Source organism: Acinonyx jubatus, chromosome B3 (genome assembly GCF_027475565.1).
Source record: "Acinonyx jubatus isolate Ajub_Pintada_27869175 chromosome B3, VMU_Ajub_asm_v1.0, whole genome shotgun sequence".
In the NCBI taxonomy this organism is placed as follows: Eukaryota; Metazoa; Chordata; class Mammalia; order Carnivora; family Felidae; genus Acinonyx; species Acinonyx jubatus.
The window spans coordinates 82,594,068-82,611,953 of NC_069386.1; the positions used below are offsets into that span (position 1 = coordinate 82,594,068).

General features: G+C 36.0%; 1 protein-coding gene across 4 annotated transcripts in view; it reads right to left on the minus strand.

Annotated features, from left to right (window-relative positions):
* The window catches only part of BAZ1A (bromodomain adjacent to zinc finger domain 1A), a 92,443-nt gene that overhangs the window by 32,300 nt on the left and 42,257 nt on the right, over positions 1-17,886 (minus strand). For all 4 annotated transcript variants that reach the window (XM_053224358.1, XM_027065577.2, XM_027065576.2 and 1 more), the window contains 8 exons: positions 17,433-17,534; positions 15,557-15,644; positions 10,696-10,830; positions 9,586-9,685; positions 8,740-8,906; positions 5,313-5,408; positions 4,351-4,489; positions 2,884-3,030 (listed from right to left, as the gene is read on the minus strand). In XM_053224358.1, coding sequence (XP_053080333.1) covers positions 2,884-3,030; positions 4,351-4,489; positions 5,313-5,408; positions 8,740-8,906; positions 9,586-9,685; positions 10,696-10,830; positions 15,557-15,644; positions 17,433-17,534 — 974 coding nt within the window. The remainder of the gene's footprint in view (positions 1-2,883; positions 3,031-4,350; positions 4,490-5,312; positions 5,409-8,739; positions 8,907-9,585; positions 9,686-10,695; positions 10,831-15,556; positions 15,645-17,432; positions 17,535-17,886) is intronic.

The following is a 17,886-nucleotide window of genomic DNA, read 5'->3' on the forward strand; positions in this document are numbered from 1 at the left end:
TGGGCATGGAGCCTACTTAAAAAAAAGTAAAATGTATTCTTTAACTCGATTATTTGCCAAATGATACTTTCAAGAAACTGTATTATTACTCTAGGATTCGCTTAGAGACAGTCAGTTGGGTATATCATACCAAGAGAATACAGTTGACCTTTGAACAACATGTGTTTGAATTCTGTGGGGCCACTTATAAGTGGATTTTTTATAGAACAGTACTATAAATGTATTTTCTCTATAACATTTTCTTTTTTCCACCTTACTTTATTATAAGAACACAGCATTTAATACATATAATATACAAAACATGTATTGATGAACTGTTTCTATTATCAGTAAGGCTGCCAGTCAACAGTAGGCTATTAGTAGTTAAGTTTGGGGGGCAGCCAAAAGTTATATGTGCATTTTTCAGCTAGGGGTGAGGAGAGCTGTCATTCCTAACCCCTGTGTTCTTCAAGGCTCCACTGTACAGCTGAACTGTGTCTGTTATGATTATCTTAAAGTTACATTTATCAGAGTAATCTAGAATCTACAATTCCAACACTAAACCATGATATCTTAGCAAATACACAAAACTATGCTATGTAAGGAGGATGCTCTTGTTCCCATACTTTGAAGGGCTTCCAAGTTCATGATGTAAGACTAAAGAGAGGAATTGAAAATTTTAACGTAAGATTTTAAAAATTGCCCAAATTTCCAAGATTTGACATAAAAAGAGGAAGCCTAAAGGCCAAAGGATTTAAATCTTTTTGAAGACAGATAATTTTATAGGCAATGCTAGGGAAACAAATATTCAAATTTTCAACATCTCTGCCATATCATGAAGCAATATAGTATAGGCATTATGAGGCTTCAGAGCAGACTTCCTGAATCTCTATCCCATCACTTTCTTACGAGCCATGTGTCTTTGGGCAAGTTAATTAAACTCCTTAAGACTAAATTTCTTTATAAGTAAAGGCAGAAAATAATTAATAATGATCTGCCTATTATACCTACCTATCTATACCACAAGGGGGTATGAGAATTAAATGAAATAATGCATATACAGTATCTTATGTCACTTGTTTTCAGGAGAACTGTGGAAAAGCTTTTCTGTTACAGAGATAGGAGGAACATGTGGAAAATACCTGGGAGAACAGCCTAGGGTACTTACTGAAACTGTAGTAATTATATAAAATGTAGCCAATACAACAGGAAGTAGACAAGGGTGTTAAAATTCCAAAGCATGTTTTTTCCGCTTCCTAACATTTAAATAAATATCTTCAAAAGGTGCATTAAAACCTTTATTTAATGGCCAATACTTATTCTGGGGTATAATAAGTATTATTTTAATACTTATTCTTGTATTATTTAATACAAATTATTAATTTGTATTAGTATTTATCTGCAATCCTGTACAGGACTAGAGTTATAAAAATTACAGATCAAACAAATCATGGAAAGAAAATACAATGGCAATACAAACACCAATATCTATATACATTTTTTTTCTTTACACTAGCTGATTTTCCAACATAATTTCCTTGTCACCCCACTTTTTCCCATCAGTACAAAACTACAAAATTCACCTGCTTCAAATCCTGAGTTAAATACAGACTTATACCTTGTATTAAGGTCAGAACTTGGTCCACAGCCCTGTGATATTATTGGTCCTTAAGACAATCTAGTGGCTAAAAGAATGAGTATTTGCCACATTTTCTGTCTTAGACAATCCATCTTTAGTGCTGGTACTGGTTATGTTAGAAAAATCTTTAGATTTTTATGAATTGTTTGCCCTTCTATCTTCCCCTTAGTAGAGTCTCATTTTATGGACTAAGTCATCTGAGATGATAAAGGGGACAGCATTGTTAAAATGACTTTGATAAAGGGCATATGGTGATTAGCACTCAAGTTAGAGAAAATATTTTGCTTGAACTTAGGCTGTAAAAGGAAAACAAAACAACACTGGATGCATATTGATGATCCTGTTGCTTCATGAATCAGGCATTAAAAAATGAGCTCAAATTATCTAAGGTCAACAATACTATCTGAATGGAAGAATGTCCCATCTTTTTGTATCAAGACTGCTATCAAAATGTCTCCCCAAAATTATCTTATTGTGAATTTTTATGCAATACACTAAAATAGTTTATAGATATTTTAAACAATGTCTAATGTGATATGGCAAAGTTCATGAAGAGTGTAATTCAGGAAGCCAAATCATACAAATGTTTAACAATTCCTCTGATGAAGTCCTAAACAAAATAGTGAACATACTCCATTTTAAAAATAAAAAAAGGTTTCTCTAAGAATTATTCCTACGTTAATATGTACCACATGCTGACCCTAGATAGTTAAGTGCATAGCATTTAAACAGCAAAATTTCTAATTCAAACTGTTGGTGAAATAAAAACTAAATTTTACTTAACTCTCATCTAAAAACTTTCACGTCTCAAATGAAATCAGCAACAGTATTTTCAACTTAAAGTACTGATAACAATAATTAAAGTATTTCCTTAGGTGGAGGCAAAGAAATCAGTGCCATTTAGCACAATCTCTTGCAATTACAGATACTGGTCAATGAAATCCGTAATGTTACTAAATCATAGGAGAAATCTAAAAGAATAAAAAGCAAGACCGATTGGGGGCAGAGGTAGATATTTTAAGGTCATCAGAAACAGGATACATTAGCTGACTGAGCCACCCAGGCGCCCCAGAAACAGGATACATTAAAACAAAGTTTTTATAAAACAACTGATAATGTATTGTTAGTATATGACTCAGGAATTGGGTAACTTGGACAGCTATATTTTAGAACTGTAAAAGCGAGGTTAATCTTAAAATAACCTTTAAAAATCAGTTTCAAAGCTACAGAGCTACTATCAATCAACAAGAATACTGAATTCTGACCTTTGGTGTCTGCATCTGTTATTTGCTCTTTGGCTACTTCCTCTTCTTCTTCAGCTATCGCCTGGAAGATGGCAGTCAGGAAGAAAAAAAGCAATTCACATAGTGGGCCTTCACTGTCATTTCCTACAAGAGCTTCCTCTAATACTTCTGTGAATAAAATGTTTAAAATGAATTTAAAGTTCTGTTCATGCACTGAAAAAACAACTCCATTGGAACAATAAACATTTTAATCGACAACAGCCTGTGCAATTATTTTTTTAAGTGTCCATTTATCGAAGTAGAGTATTATCCAAGGCAAAGTCTAAAAACAATTTATAATGATTATAATAAAATAAAACCATTAAGCCAAAAATCACTATATTCAAGAAAGTCAAGTCAGCCTCAGCAAATCAATACAATATTTCACCTTAAGTTTAAACTTCAGGTGCAAATTAAGGCACAAATTAAAAATTATAATTTTATTCTAATTTGAGTAACAACGCAAAGATTTGTTACTGTTGCCCCGCTGCTCTCAGGAGCTATGTGGGACATTACCGTTTACCAAACAGTGCATAGGAGAGGTAATCATTAGTATTAGATGTAATCCTTTATTTAAAATTTTAAAATCTAAATTTTTTTATGATCCTAATGTTGTATCCAAGTCACAATTGTTTATCTAATTTATCTTACCTAAACCAGTATTGTTTAGACCTTGATCTCTGAGGTACATGATGCATGCCTCACCCAGCTCATAAAGAGAAATTGAGGGAATGTGAAAACCCTCCTGAAGAATATACTCTTCTTAAAATAAGAGTGGCATTATAATTCTGTCTTTGAGGGTCTCTATTTTAAGAAAACTATTTTGGTATTTGACAATTCAAAAGCCAAAATGGGATCCAAAGCCCTCCTCAATCAATGTAGTTATTATAATGTTTACACAAAGTAAAAGTACAGAGTCAATACAGAATCACAAATCAAAGGCAGGCATAACTTATCTCAAAATATGGCTGATGTCAATTCCTTCCTTCCCTACACTTAACATCCTTCCCTACACTTAACATAAACCATGATACCCTCAAGGAGTCTATTCCTCCACTCCCTCGAATCCCAGCAGGCCTGACCAATGGACTATGACAGAAACAAGGCTTGCCAGTTCCAGGCCTAGCCTTTAAGAAGGCTGGCAGTTTCTGCTCTCTTCTTCTTGGAGTCCTTAGCTGCCACATAACAAGTGTAGGCTACTCTGACGGAGTGGGATGCCACGTGGAGGAGCACTGAGTACCAGGCATGTGTGTGAGGAAGCTATCTTGACCATCCAGCCAGGTAAGCCTTCAGAGGACTCCAGTCCCAGTCACTCTCTGTAACCACATGAGAGACTCCAAGAAAGGGTTGGACAGCTAAGTCCACTGACCACAGAATTTTGAGAGATAATAATTTATTACTTTAAGCCACTAATTTTAGGGTGAACTGTAACACAGCAATTGCACTTGCCTAGGGTAACTCCCTCAGGAAACTCATCTTGAAGATCAAAAAGTTCCCCAAAAGCATTAAGAAACTCCAGAACCATCAGAGCATCACCAAAGATTTCAGGAGGTAGTCTAGTCTTCACTGGAGTTGGTTCTGGAAGTTCCTGAAAGATCAAATAATTTATATAACTATTTGAGCCAATTACAGAAAATTATAATAGATACATACTCTTTACCTAGTAAGATTTATTTCATGTAGACTAGTGGCTCTCAACCCTAGATGTTTATCACAATCACCTTTGGAACTTCTTAAAAATTGTTTTACAAGTTTATTTTTGAGAGAGACACAGACAGTGTCAGTGGGGAAGGGGCAGAGAGAGAGAATCCCAATTAGGCTTCACATTGTCAGCACAGAGCCTGATGTGGGGCTCAAACCCACGAAACTGCGAGATCATGACTGAGACACCCAGGCGTCCTGGAACTTTTAAAATGATGTGTGTCTTGGCCTTATTCCAGCTTTATTAAAATCACAGTCACTAGGGACTTTTTTCTTTATTGAACTAAGAACAACTTTGGGCTAAAGTATATTTCTCACTGCATTTTCTAGTTAAGAGGGACTTTTAACCTAAGATTCTCAGATCAGGCATTAGCTGTGCCAATATTATCTTCAATGCAGGATTTCCTTAGGATATAGAATAGAATTAATCCACTGTCTACTGAACTTAGAAATAGTTCTTTATAAACTGAGATGAATGATAGTACTGGATTACCAACGATCACACAAATGACCCATTAAGTCTGCGGAATAAGAAGCATTATCAAAGTTTGTTACAAAATACTAATAATGCTGTTTTGGAACTCTAAATATAGCATTTGTTTAATTGGCTATTCCTCTTAAATATGAAGAAGCTACTATGAAAGAAAAATTTCATCAGCAAAGTCACATAGGGCACACAGAGCATGGGTGTGAAACATCACATAACATACCTTAAGATCGTCACATTCCATATCTTCTCTAGGTTTACTCCACTGTTTTAAGTATTCCATATATTTTCGTTTTTCTTCACGTAATTTTTCTCTTTCCTAAAACAAAAGGTTCATAAAGTTTCTTATAAGAACTTTGGCTTTTTAAAAAACTTTTTTTAATGTTTATTTATTTTTGAGAGAGAGAGAGAGACTGCAAGCAGGTGAGGGGCAGAGAGAGAGGAAGATACAGAATCCAAAGCAGCTCCAGGCTCCAAGCTGTTAGCACAGCCTGATGCGGGGCTCGAGCTCACAAACCCCGAGATCATGACCTGAGCCGAAGTCGGACATTCAACCAACTGAGCCACCCAGGCACCCCACTTCTAAGAACCTTGTAAAGCAGCATCATTATCACCTGAGAACTTGTAAGAATTACAAATAGCTGGGCCCCATCCCATACCTACTGAACAAGGAATTCTGGGGTTGGGACCAAGAGTTGATTTTGCTTGTTTGTGTGTTTTTCACTTTTTAAATGTTTATTCATTTTTGAGAGAGAGAGAGAGCACGCATGCACGCGTGTGGGGGAGGGGCAGAGATAGAGGCAGACACAGAATCCAAAGCAGGCTCCAGGCTCCAAGCCATCAACACAGAGCCCGACATGGGGCCTGAACCCATGAACAGTGGGATCATGACCTGAGCCAAAGTCGGACACTCAACAGACTGAGCCACTCAGGTGCCCCAACAGTTGATGTTTTCATTAGATCTTTCTGGTGATTCTGATGCATGCTAAAGTGTTAGAACCACTGATCAAAACAACACCTGCCAATACAAGTGCTATAAATATGGAAAATGTCTCACACATAGTAGCTCCTGGATAAATATTAATTCAATCTGACTCCGCCTACAGCAGCTCTATCTCAAATCAATTAAATCCTGACAAAGTAAAGTAACAAATTATTAGAGTACCTAAAATAAAACCTCCTCCTATATTTGAAATATAGTTGTTATTTTCAAGATTCATTTAACCCTAACAGCTTAGGGATACACAGAGGGACCAGTAAGTAAAAGCAATTATCAGAACACAGTTGGTGGACTTCTTTTTCTTTTATTCCCGACCATTTCTCTTGCTCACTTGGTCTTTTGATACTTCTTGGTTCTGGTATTTGAAACTGCAAGGTAAATAATGACCCTAAAAAGTCTCCAGTGAAGCAGAGTATAAATAATTTTTATTACATTATATACTTATTTTCCAATAAATGTTTAACGTATGTTAATATTATTCTCTTCCTTTGAAATTTAGGACCACTGAAGGTAATAGATGTGCACTTACCAAATTTTTAACATAAAGTGACTAGAGACAGTTACAGAACTTATTCACTGTGCTTTAAATAGTCTGCTGTACTAAGTCTTCCACTCCCCACCCCAGATAATTCTTGTAGGATGTAATAAGATGGGTGTTCTCAATCATTGTTGCTAAGAATGTAAATAAGAACATGTTTAGCAAACAAATATCCACATATGTTTGTATAGAAAGTTTTTAAAATGTTCTTACCCTTTGACATAAGATTCTACTTCTACAAATTTATCCAGGGACATAATCCAAAAATAGGAAAGACTCTTATTCATAAATTTGAACGGGTATCATCATTTATGAGCAAAAATTATAAAGCACTTACCTGTATCTATTTGATTAACTGTTACACAGTCACTAAAAATTCCACCTTAGTTTATTTATTTAAGCATGAAAGTATGCTTACAACATTTTTAAAAACGTGTTTTTAAAATTTTTATTTATTTTAAGGGGGAGAGAGCATATGCATGTGTACACATGCAAGCAGGAAAAGGGGTAGACGGGGAGAAAGAAAGAACCCCAAGTAGGCTCCAGACTGTCAGCGCAGAGCCCAATGTAGGATTTGATCTCATGAAATGAGAGATAGTGACCGGAGCCAAAATCAAGAGTTGGACACTTAAGACTGAGCTACCCAGCAGCCCTACAATAATGTTAAATAAACAAAAATACAAAATTATAAATGCTGTATCTCTCTTTTTTAGGGCCCAGAATAAATATTAGAAATAAATTAATCAAAGTGTTAGGAGAAAATGCGATCTCAGGGCACCTGGGTGGCTCAGTCAGGTGTCCGACTTTGGCTTAGTTCATAATCTTGCAACTCATGGGTTCCAGCTATGCACTGGGCTCTGGGCAGAAAGCTCAGAGCCTGGAGTCTGTTTCGGATGATGCCTCCCTCTTTGTTTCTGCCTCTCCCCTACTTGTGTTCTCTCTCTTTCCAAAAAAAAAAAAAAAAAAAAAAAATGCTACCTCTAAACATTACCATTTAGATTACAAGTGGTTTTCTTCTAATATTTTTTTTAAGTGCAGTTGCTTTTCTTTCCTTTTTAAATTGTTTTTAATGTCTATTTATTTTTGAGATAGAACACGAGCAGGGGAGGGACAGAGAGAGGGAGACACAGAATCTGAAGCAGGCTCCAGGTTCCGAGCTGTCATCACAGAGCCTGATGGCCCAACACGGGGCTTGAACCCATGAACCTCAAGATCATGACCTGAGCTGAAGTGTGATGCTTAACCAACTGAGCCACCCAGGTGCCCCCTTCTAAATTTTCTGGAGTGTACATGTATTAGATACTTCCATCCCCATCCTAACCAATGGCCTATTTGAAACAGTTCAAGAAACTACAGGCAATTTAAATGAGCACAGTGTGTAACAGGATCATCTAGGGCCACTTGTAAATATCCCAGAAAACCAAGGACACTGACTGACTCTGGAAGAAAACAGCTACAGAATTCTCTAGGGAATATCTACTACTAAAGATTATAAGAGATTTGCTGAGCAATCTATTTTTACAGATACTTTATTCTTCAAGGAGAATAAGAACACTCTTTCTTGTTATTTGCAGATTTTGTTTTTTTGTTTGGAAAGAGCAAGAGCGGGGGAGAGAGCAAAGGGGGGAGGGAGGGAGAGAGAGAATGAGAATCTTAAGTAGGCTCCAGGCTCAGTATGGAGCCTGACACGGGGCTTGATCCCACAACCCTGGGATCATGACCTGAACTGAAATCAAGAGTTGGACACTTAACTGACTGAGCCAACCAAGGGTCTTGATCTTATTGTATTTTTTCTAATCACATATTTTACTTTTGCAAGTTTTATGCATATCATTTTCCCTAAATTAAAAAGTCTAAATAATGAAGAAAATCAACTTTAAAATTGTACTTAAGGGGCTTTAGGGTATAAAGGCCATGTATTTACATGTTGAACCTTAAATTACTAAATTTTCCAAAGCAAAAGAGAGATAAATCAACAAGTGTTTATCCAGCACTCTATGAACAACTAGAAATGTGAATCAAAGTGGTAAAAGCATTTAAAAATTAACTATGAATTTAAATATGTAAAATACTATTATATAGACAGCATAGCTAAAATACTTGAATGAATACCTTTTCTCTTTCAATTTTAAGTCTCTCTTTTTCTTCTTTCTTCTTCAGTCTCTCTTCTTCAACAATTTTCTTCAATTCTTCCTTCTTTTTCTCTTTATCTTCCTTTTCTTTTTTCTTTGCTTCTAGGGCATCTGCTTTTTCTCTTTTTAATTTAGCCTTTTCAAAAGCTGTAGAGAAGGTCAAACTTAGAACTGTTCACAGACAGAAAACAACACATTTTTTAATGTAACAAAAGAATTCCTGAAATAATTTATGGTTAAATGGGATCAGTAGACTCAGGTGTTGTAAACTGCTGGAGGGAGCCAGCAGGTGATTCAAATGGGAAAGCAAGTTGGCTGCATTTAAGACAAACTACTGACCAGGGACAAACATACCTGCTATTTCAAAGCCCTGCTTTGAAGCCCTGGTCCTAAGACCAGGAGCAAAGTATCACCTTTTTAGAAAAGCAGAATCTCTTCTCCCACCCAGACCTACTAATTCAGAATCTTCATTTTAATAAGATTCCCAAGTGATTCATTTGTACAGTCACGTCTGGAAAGCACTGTTTTATAAAGCAAAAAAATGGCCCCAAACAGTCTGTAAGCCATGGAAACTCCAATTTGTGCTTACTCTAAGCATTAGCTTGGTTTAACAGGGGATATGCTCTCCCTTGAAATACTGTTTTAAGAGATGAACACAGGATTTTATTCATCATAAAAATTTATAGATACCTAAGGGGCAAGAAATATTTATGCTTACAAGGAAAAAAAGAAAAAACCCAAATAACAGAAATATGCCATTTCAGAAAGCAAGAGAAATATTCTTTCCTGTACCTAAACAGTTTTTGAAGAGAATGTTAAAACTCACCCAGTGACTTCATTTCTTCTTGCTTCAAAAGTTTGTCTCTTTCTTTAGTAGCTTTGTTCTTATAACCTGCAATTGTTTGTTTATTAACAACACTGTCTTCCTAAAAAAACAAACAGAGAAACTAGTTATAGAACACCACAACTTTTCAGACAGATGGTCTGCCTTGTTCTTACAATAATAATAAAGTTTTAAAAACTCTCATCAATTATACTTTCCTTATACTACAATGAGGTTTTATTCTAAGCCTAACAAAACTTTAATAACTTTAATCATAGTAACATACAGAATATGAGGTTAGTTCTATAATTCTACAAATTAGTACAAAAACCTCCCAGGAAAAACAACTGGTAATCTACAAGGACAGCCTTAAATATATGCATTAGAAAAAACAAAAAATTTTTCTAAGGTACCTTATAAACTAAATGGCGTAGACATCAAATATGAAAGAAGTGCATGTCAAAAATATTCTTGTGGTAAATGTTAATAATGTCAAAAGGTTTTATTTTATTTTTATTAAAAAAATTTTTTTTAACATTTATTTACTATAGAGAGACAGACACAGAGCGTGAGCAGGGGAAGGGTAGAGAGAGAGGGAGACACAGAATCTGAAGTAGGCATCAGGCTCTGAGCTGTCAGCACAGAGCCAACGCGGAGCTTGAACTCAAAAACTGCGAGATCATGACCTGAGCCAAAGTCGGTCACGCAACCAACTGAGCTACCCAGGCGCCCCAAAAGGATTTATTTTTATGGTACTTCTTGTGAGCATAATGGTGTGTAACCTGTTTAGTGTGATATTTTTATTATTTCATATTTTTTAAACGTTCTTCATGTTTTGATTCCATGATTTATTCCCTGTATTTCAGTAACTGCTTATATGCTTGCTTCCACTTTGGTATAAAATCCCTGTGGCATTAAAGCTATGTCTAATTCACACTTGAGACTTCTACAGGCCTCACTCCTAAGTAGTTTTCAATGCACAGTACATACACTGTATATGAAGGAATGTATTCCTTCCTAAAGCTATGTGGGTGAGGGGAGCCAAACACTGCTCTTGATTATGAATAGTTTTATTAAGAGCTACAATGTAGTTTTTATCCATTCTCTACTTACCTGGCTAATAGATACTCGTTTGGGAGGTCTCCCTCTTCTTCTGTTAGCAGGACTGAAGATAAATGTGGGTGGATCATCAGGAAAGAAATAAGAAAAATCTTGTTCTGCTATTTTATATGTTGAAAGAGATGACGCCTTCATAAAAAAAATATAGGGCACAATAATAACACAATTAGGAAACCATTTATAGATGTACTCTAAAATGTCATGTATGACTGCTGTTAAAGACCAGGTTGAAAAGATTTCGACATAGAATTTCATGTGTTAATATACAGTATCACACATTTTAGCTGATTTACTTGATCTATTATTAATTAGCTTTACCAGAAGGAAAACCACAATGCAAAGAATTTTTTCACATAAAATACACAAGAATGTTTCAACAGTTTCTTAAATTCTAAAACCATTATAAAATTACATTTATATAATAATCTTTTGCAGTTTGCTTTGTTTTGACTAATTTTGTATGGAATTTTCTATGTAAATAAATAATCCAATGACTTAACATTTAAAGTCCACTGTGCTTGGGCTGGCTCAGTCAATGAAGGAGGTGACTCTTGATCTCAGAGTTCTAAGTTTGAGCCCCACGTTGGATGTTAGAGATTACGTAAAAATAAAATCTTTAAAAAAACCCACTGTATCAACCCAATACATTTTTTTCTCAACCATTTCTTAACTGCTGTACATTTTAGATTCCCCCCCCCCCCCCAATTCAGGGTGATAACTTAAAGACTTTTTTTTTAATTTAAAGACTTTTATCAAATTTTTATTTTTTTAAAAATTTTTTTTAACGTTTATTTATTTTTGAGACAGAGAGAGACAGAGCATGAATGGGGGAGGGTCAGAGAGAGAGAGGGAGACACAGAATCTGAAACAGGCTCCAGGCTCTGAGCCGTCAGCAGGGAGCCCGACGTGGGGCTCGAACTCACGGACCGCGAGATCGTGACCTGAGCCGAAGTCAGATGCTCAACCGACTGAGCCACCCAGGCGCCCCAAGACTTTTATCAAATTTTAAAGCTGATGTGGCAGACAGCAGAAATGCTGAAAAATTATCAACTTTCAATAGAGTTTAAGTTCAGAGAAGTCAAACACATTAAAAAAAATTTTTTTTTAATGTTTATTCATTTTTGAGATAAAGCATGACTGGGGGAGGAGCAGCGAGGGAGACACTGAATCCGAAGCAGGCTCCAGGCTCTGAGCCGTCAGCACAGGGCGGGATGTGGGGCTTGAACCCACACGAACCGTGAGATCATGACCTGAGCCGAAGTCGAATGCTTAACCAACTGAGCCCCCCAGGCATCCCGAAGTCAAACTCATTCCTACCAGAAGTGGTGTGGTTCTAGGATAACCGCTAAATCCAAAAAAGTTTCAGAACATGTTCACCTTTCATTCATGTCCAACTTTAACCTTTTTATTTTTGATTAGTAATTCTGAAGATTACTTTTGGCCTAACAGCCAAGATCATTATTCTTTCTTTCTCTAGAAGAAAACATGCTACTTATAGAAATATCTTTCAGAAAATGTATAAGAAAATGATACAAAAATTTAAATTTTTAACAAAACTGAAACACTTCAACTGGGGATTAAATTTTCTATGTAGTAATTGTAATCTTAGTGGATAGAACATAGCTTTTAACATTTAAAATTCAATTAGTTCTGGCCATCATAATAAATCAAGACTCTATTTAAAGATTCTACATTAAAGTCTATTAAGATGGTTGTTGACTATCCCATATATATAACGCCTGAATATACAAATGCCCATACGTATAAAGATATGAGTGGTTTCTTTTCAAATATATATGCTCAAAAAAGGTCAAAATAGGCTTTAATACATTAATTGCCAATGTTCCTTATTTATACATACATAATACACAATAAACTAATATATCTTTGTGTTCTTTTAGCACTCCTAACAGCAGACTACACTTACCACATCAGGATCAAACTTTATTGCCTTTGGGTGTGTGTGTGTGTGTGTATGCATATGTGCTTGCAACATGTATGCAAGCACACTAGAAAACCCACTAATAATCTTTTGTTACTCAAAGAGAAAATTGTTTACTGTCACTTTAACTTTCATTTACTTATTAAAAAAATTTTTTTTATGTTTTTTTATTTTGAGAGAGAGAGAAAGCACAAACGGGGGAGCGGCAGAGACAGAATCCCAAGCAGGCTCTTCACCATCAGCATAGAGCCCGATGTGGGGCTCGAACTCATTAACTGCCAGATCATGACCTGAACTGACATCAACAGTTGGACGCTTAACCAATTGAGCCGCCCAGGCACCCCTAATTTTCATGTATTTATTACGCTGAACTTCTGTTCATGTTTATTGACTACTTTCCTTGGTAAAAAACCGCTGATGCTCTTTATCATTTTCTCCCAATTGGGTTGTTTTTGTTAATTGATATTAAGAAATTTTTGTAAATTAGGGAAATTGGTCAACTTGCTATTTATGATACACATACCACAACTAACTATTCACATACTGGCTGACTGCCTCCCTGTGCTAGGTACTGTTCTAGCCACTTCTCACAAGTATTTGATTCATTAGCTTTTTGGAAGCTTCTTTTTAACATGGCTACCTGTGGTTTTAAATGATGCATAGATTGAGCACAATTTTAGCATTTTCTTATTATCAAGACAAATACATAAATATGCTCACATTAAAAAAATTATTTTTCAGATGATTCTATTTTATGTTTTTAAGTTTTTATATTTCATCCATCGTGAAGTTTGATCATGCCTATTTGTCTATTTTTCTACTGGGGTACTTACGTTTTTCTACTTTCTAACTGAAAGTAGTTTTCTTCTAGCACTTTGCCCTTGAAATGCATTCATTACATTTTTTTATTTATTTACTTATTTTTTTGTTTATTTATTTATTCTGAGAGAGAGACAGCATGTGCACAAGTGAGGGAGAGGTAGAGAGAGGGAGAGAGAGCATCCCAAGCAGGCACCACACCATTCACACAGAGCATGAAGCTGGCCTCGAACTTATGAACGGTGAGATCATGACCTGAGCCAAAGTCAAGAGTCGGATGCTTAACTGACTAAACCACCCAGGTGCCCCTCATGATGTTTTTAAACCTAAATAAGTTTATATTTCAAATCAGTCTTATCCTTGGTATTTCTTTCCTCTTGTTCTTTAGTATGCATAACATTAAGAATTGTTTCATTTCATTTCCTTTTTTCCCTCCTTTGTGTTAGATCTAACTTTGTTTTTCCAAAGTTAACCAAGTGTCCCGGTTTTATTTGTTAAATAATCGATCTTGGTCTCTAGAGATCTTAAATGCTATTTTTCACAGAGTAAATTCATATATTCTTTTTTAAACATTTATTTCCTTTTGATATAACACATATTATGAGTTACACAAATCTTAATCATACGGTAGCTGATTTTTGACACATGCATACATCCCTCTACCCATTCCACTGCTTTTTTACGTATTTCTCCCAATATGAGTAAAGTATTTCTCAATTAAAAAAATTAGTTTTTGTTTTACCATTTAACTTTCGTTACACATGTGAGATTTCTAAACTTGATTTATCCCTTTTAATGTTTCTGAATAAAATATAACCCATCTGCTTAGTATTGGTCTCTGATGTTCTTTTTATTATATATATTGTTTTCTTATCCAGTAGGATCTGTTCTTTGAACTTATTTTTGTTTTTTTTAAAATATATGAAATTTACTGTCAAATTGGTTTCCATACAACATCCAGTGCTCATCCCAAAAGATGCCCTCTTCAGTACCCGTCACCCACCCTCCCCTCCCTCCCACCCCCCATCAGCCCTCAGTTTGTTCTCATTTTTTAAGAGTCTCTTATGCTTTGTCTTTCTCCCACTCTAACCTCTCTTTTTTTTTTTTCCTTCCGCTCCCCCATGGGTTCCTGTTAAGTTCCTCAGGATCCACATAAGAGTGAAAACATATGGTATCTGTCTTTCTCTGTATGGCTTATTTCACTTAGCATCACACTCTCCAGTTCCATCCACGTTGCTACAAAGGGCCATATTTCATTCTTTCTCATTGCCACATAGTACTCCATTGTGTATTGAACTTATTTTTGTAAGCCAGAACCACACTTAGAAAAATATAGTTGCCTCCTTCCCCTATAACATTTTCTTTTTCTAAGTTTTCCATCTATTATCACCTGTCTTGGTTGATTTTTTTTTTTTTACAAGGGGAAAAAAAAGTACACTACCTGAGCCACCTAGTAATTCTAGCAATTGCAAAATAGTATTTAATCCTTAAACAGAGAGAAAATTAGTAACAATTGGCTACAGATAAAAAGAACTATTTTCTTTTTTATTTTATTTTTTTAATTTTTTTTTTTAATGTTTATTTATTTTTGAGACAGAGAGAGACAAAGCATGAACGGAGAGGGTCAGAGAGAGGGAGACACAGAATCTGAAACAGGGTCCCGGCTCTGAGCTGTCAGCACAGAGCCCGATGCGGGGCTCGAACTCACGGACTGCGAGATCATGACCCAAGCCGAAGTCGGCTGCTTAACCGACTGAGCCACCCAGGCACCCCAAAAAGAACTATTTTCAATCAACTTTGAAATAACATTTCTGGGGTGCCTGGGTGGCTCAGTTGGTTAAGCATCCAACCCTTGATTTTGGCTCATGTCATGATCTCATGGTTGTGTAATCAAGCCCTGCATTGAGCTCTGTTTTGGGCATGGAGCCTGTTTGGGATTCTCTCTCTGTCTCCCTCTGCCCACTGCCTTTGCCCATGTTCTCTCTTTCTAAAAAAAAAAAAAAAAAAAAAATTTTCTGCGATGTTTTAACTATGTAACACAGCCCATTTCTCTCTCTTCTTCCTTCCAACAAATAATTTCACTGCTCTGATTACCTTAATTTTAATGACTCCATCTTGTGGTTCACAGTGTTGCTTCAGAAAAAGCTTTAATTTATCACGAGAAAATAGGTGTTTTCTCCGGCTACAGTGGAAAAAGGAGGAGAAAGAGTAAAGTGTTAGTATAAAAGAATTCAGTTTGAACTCTATAATCTCTGTAAACCCATAAACTTCATTTCAAGCCTAGGAAAAGGACAATTCATTTTCCAATGGTATTTATGTAGAAGTTATGAGAAACTTCACAAATATTTATGTAGAATGTTATAATATCTACTCAAGTGGATCTATTATAAATGTTTGTTACAAAAATAGTATATGCATTTGGTGCTTAAGAACCATTTAGAAATCAAATAAACCTCAAGGAAAATATACTACAGAGAGTAAACCAAAATTTTTAAAATTAGATGCTCATTCCTCCAAATACCACCATTAAAATTCTTAAAAAAAATTAAAGTCAGTAGATTACCAGATGTCACATAACACTGTCAACATTTAAATGGATATTTTGAACATTCTTGAACACAGGTTTTATCAAATTCTAAAATAAATTCATAGGATTAAGGTTCTAAAAACAGAGGCACCTGGTGGCTTTGTTGGTTAAGCAACCAACTGTTACTTTTGGTTTAGGTCATGATCTCATGGTTGTGAGGATTGAGCCCCGTGTCATGGAGCCTGCTTGAGATTCTCTCTCCCTCTCCCTTTGCCCCTCCCTGGCTCACACATGTGTCTGAGCTCTCTCTCTCTCAAAAAAATATTCTAAAAATTTGCTATTTTTGATTCTCCTTGGCCCCAAATTGAGAAAAACACAAACATAACACCACCAAAAACAAAACAAAACAAACTCCAAACATTCAAATATTTCTGGAAAAGTTCTGGAAGGAAAGTAAACATTGTTGTTGTTGTTTTAATGTTTACTTATTTATTTTTGAGAGAGAGCACACACAAGGGAGGGGCACAGAAAGAGAGAGAGAGAGAGAGAGAGAGAGAGAGAGAGAGAGAGAGAGAGAATTCTAAACAGGCTCCACGTAGAGCCCAATGAGGAGCTCAAACCCACGAACAGTGAGATCATGACCTGAGCCAAAGTCAGACGCTTAACTGACTGAGCCACCCAGGTGCCTCGGAAAGTAAATGTTTTAACTGAATTCAATGTATTCCTTTCAAGAAAAAGTCAAATTAAAAGCTTCTATGAGTGAATGAACAAGACAGAAGTTTTAAAGTAGTAGCCTCCTCAAAATGTATATTCTTTTCATATAGAAAGGATTATAGGAAAGAAAGGATTGGTTTACTGTGCTATCCTAGCACCATACATACAGTACATGACAATAAGAAGGTAATTATCTTTTGACTATTGAATAAATATACTAGTCCTCAAGAATGATATTGTCCTACATGGCACCCACTAGCCATGTGGTGTTTTTGTTTTTTTAACCTTTTTTTATTTATTTTTGAGAGAGACAGAGTGCAAGCGGGGGAGGGGAAGAGAGAGAGGGAGACACAGAATCTGAAGTAGGCTCCAGGCTCTGAGTTGTCAACACAGAGCCACACGCAGGGCTCGAACTCACCAACCTTGAGAGATCATGCATGACCTGAGCCCAAGTCGGATGCTTAACTGAGTGAGCTACCCAGGCACCCCTTATTTATTTGTTTACTTATTTAGGGTGGGGTAGGGGCAGAGAGAGAGGGAGAGAGATAATCCCAAGCAGACTCCACACTGCCTTTGAGGCAAGGCTCAAACAATGAGTTCATGACCTGAGCCAAAATCAACAGTCAGACGCTTAACCAACTCAGCCACCCAGGCGCCCATATAGTGAATCTTCTTAATCAAATATAATTATTGTCTTTTAAACCAGCATAGATAGAAACCAAGTTTTACCTGATCTGTGTTGCTTTAACAATAGCACACTCATACAATTCTTTTTTAGTGGGTTGCACCTTGTACTTGAATAATAAGGGGTCAACTGCATCTTTTTTTTTCCTAAAAAGAGCAAAGACACAAATCAGTTAATAATTCGTCTGAAAATGTGAGCTTTTAAATGGAAATCTAGTTTCTAAGAACATACTGTCACAGAATCTAAGGAGTTTTTAGTTTAGGATTAAAAAAAATTTTTTTTAAATATTTATTATTTTTGAGAGAGAGACAGAGTGCGAGTGGGGGAAGAGCAGAGAGAGAGGGAGATAGAATCTGAAGCAGGCTCCAGGCTCTGAGCTGTCAGCACATAGCCCGACGTGGGGCTCAAACTCATGAGCCATGAGATCATGACCTGAGCTGACGTCAGACATTTAACCGACTGAGACACCCAGGCACCCCAGTTTAACAAGAATTTTAT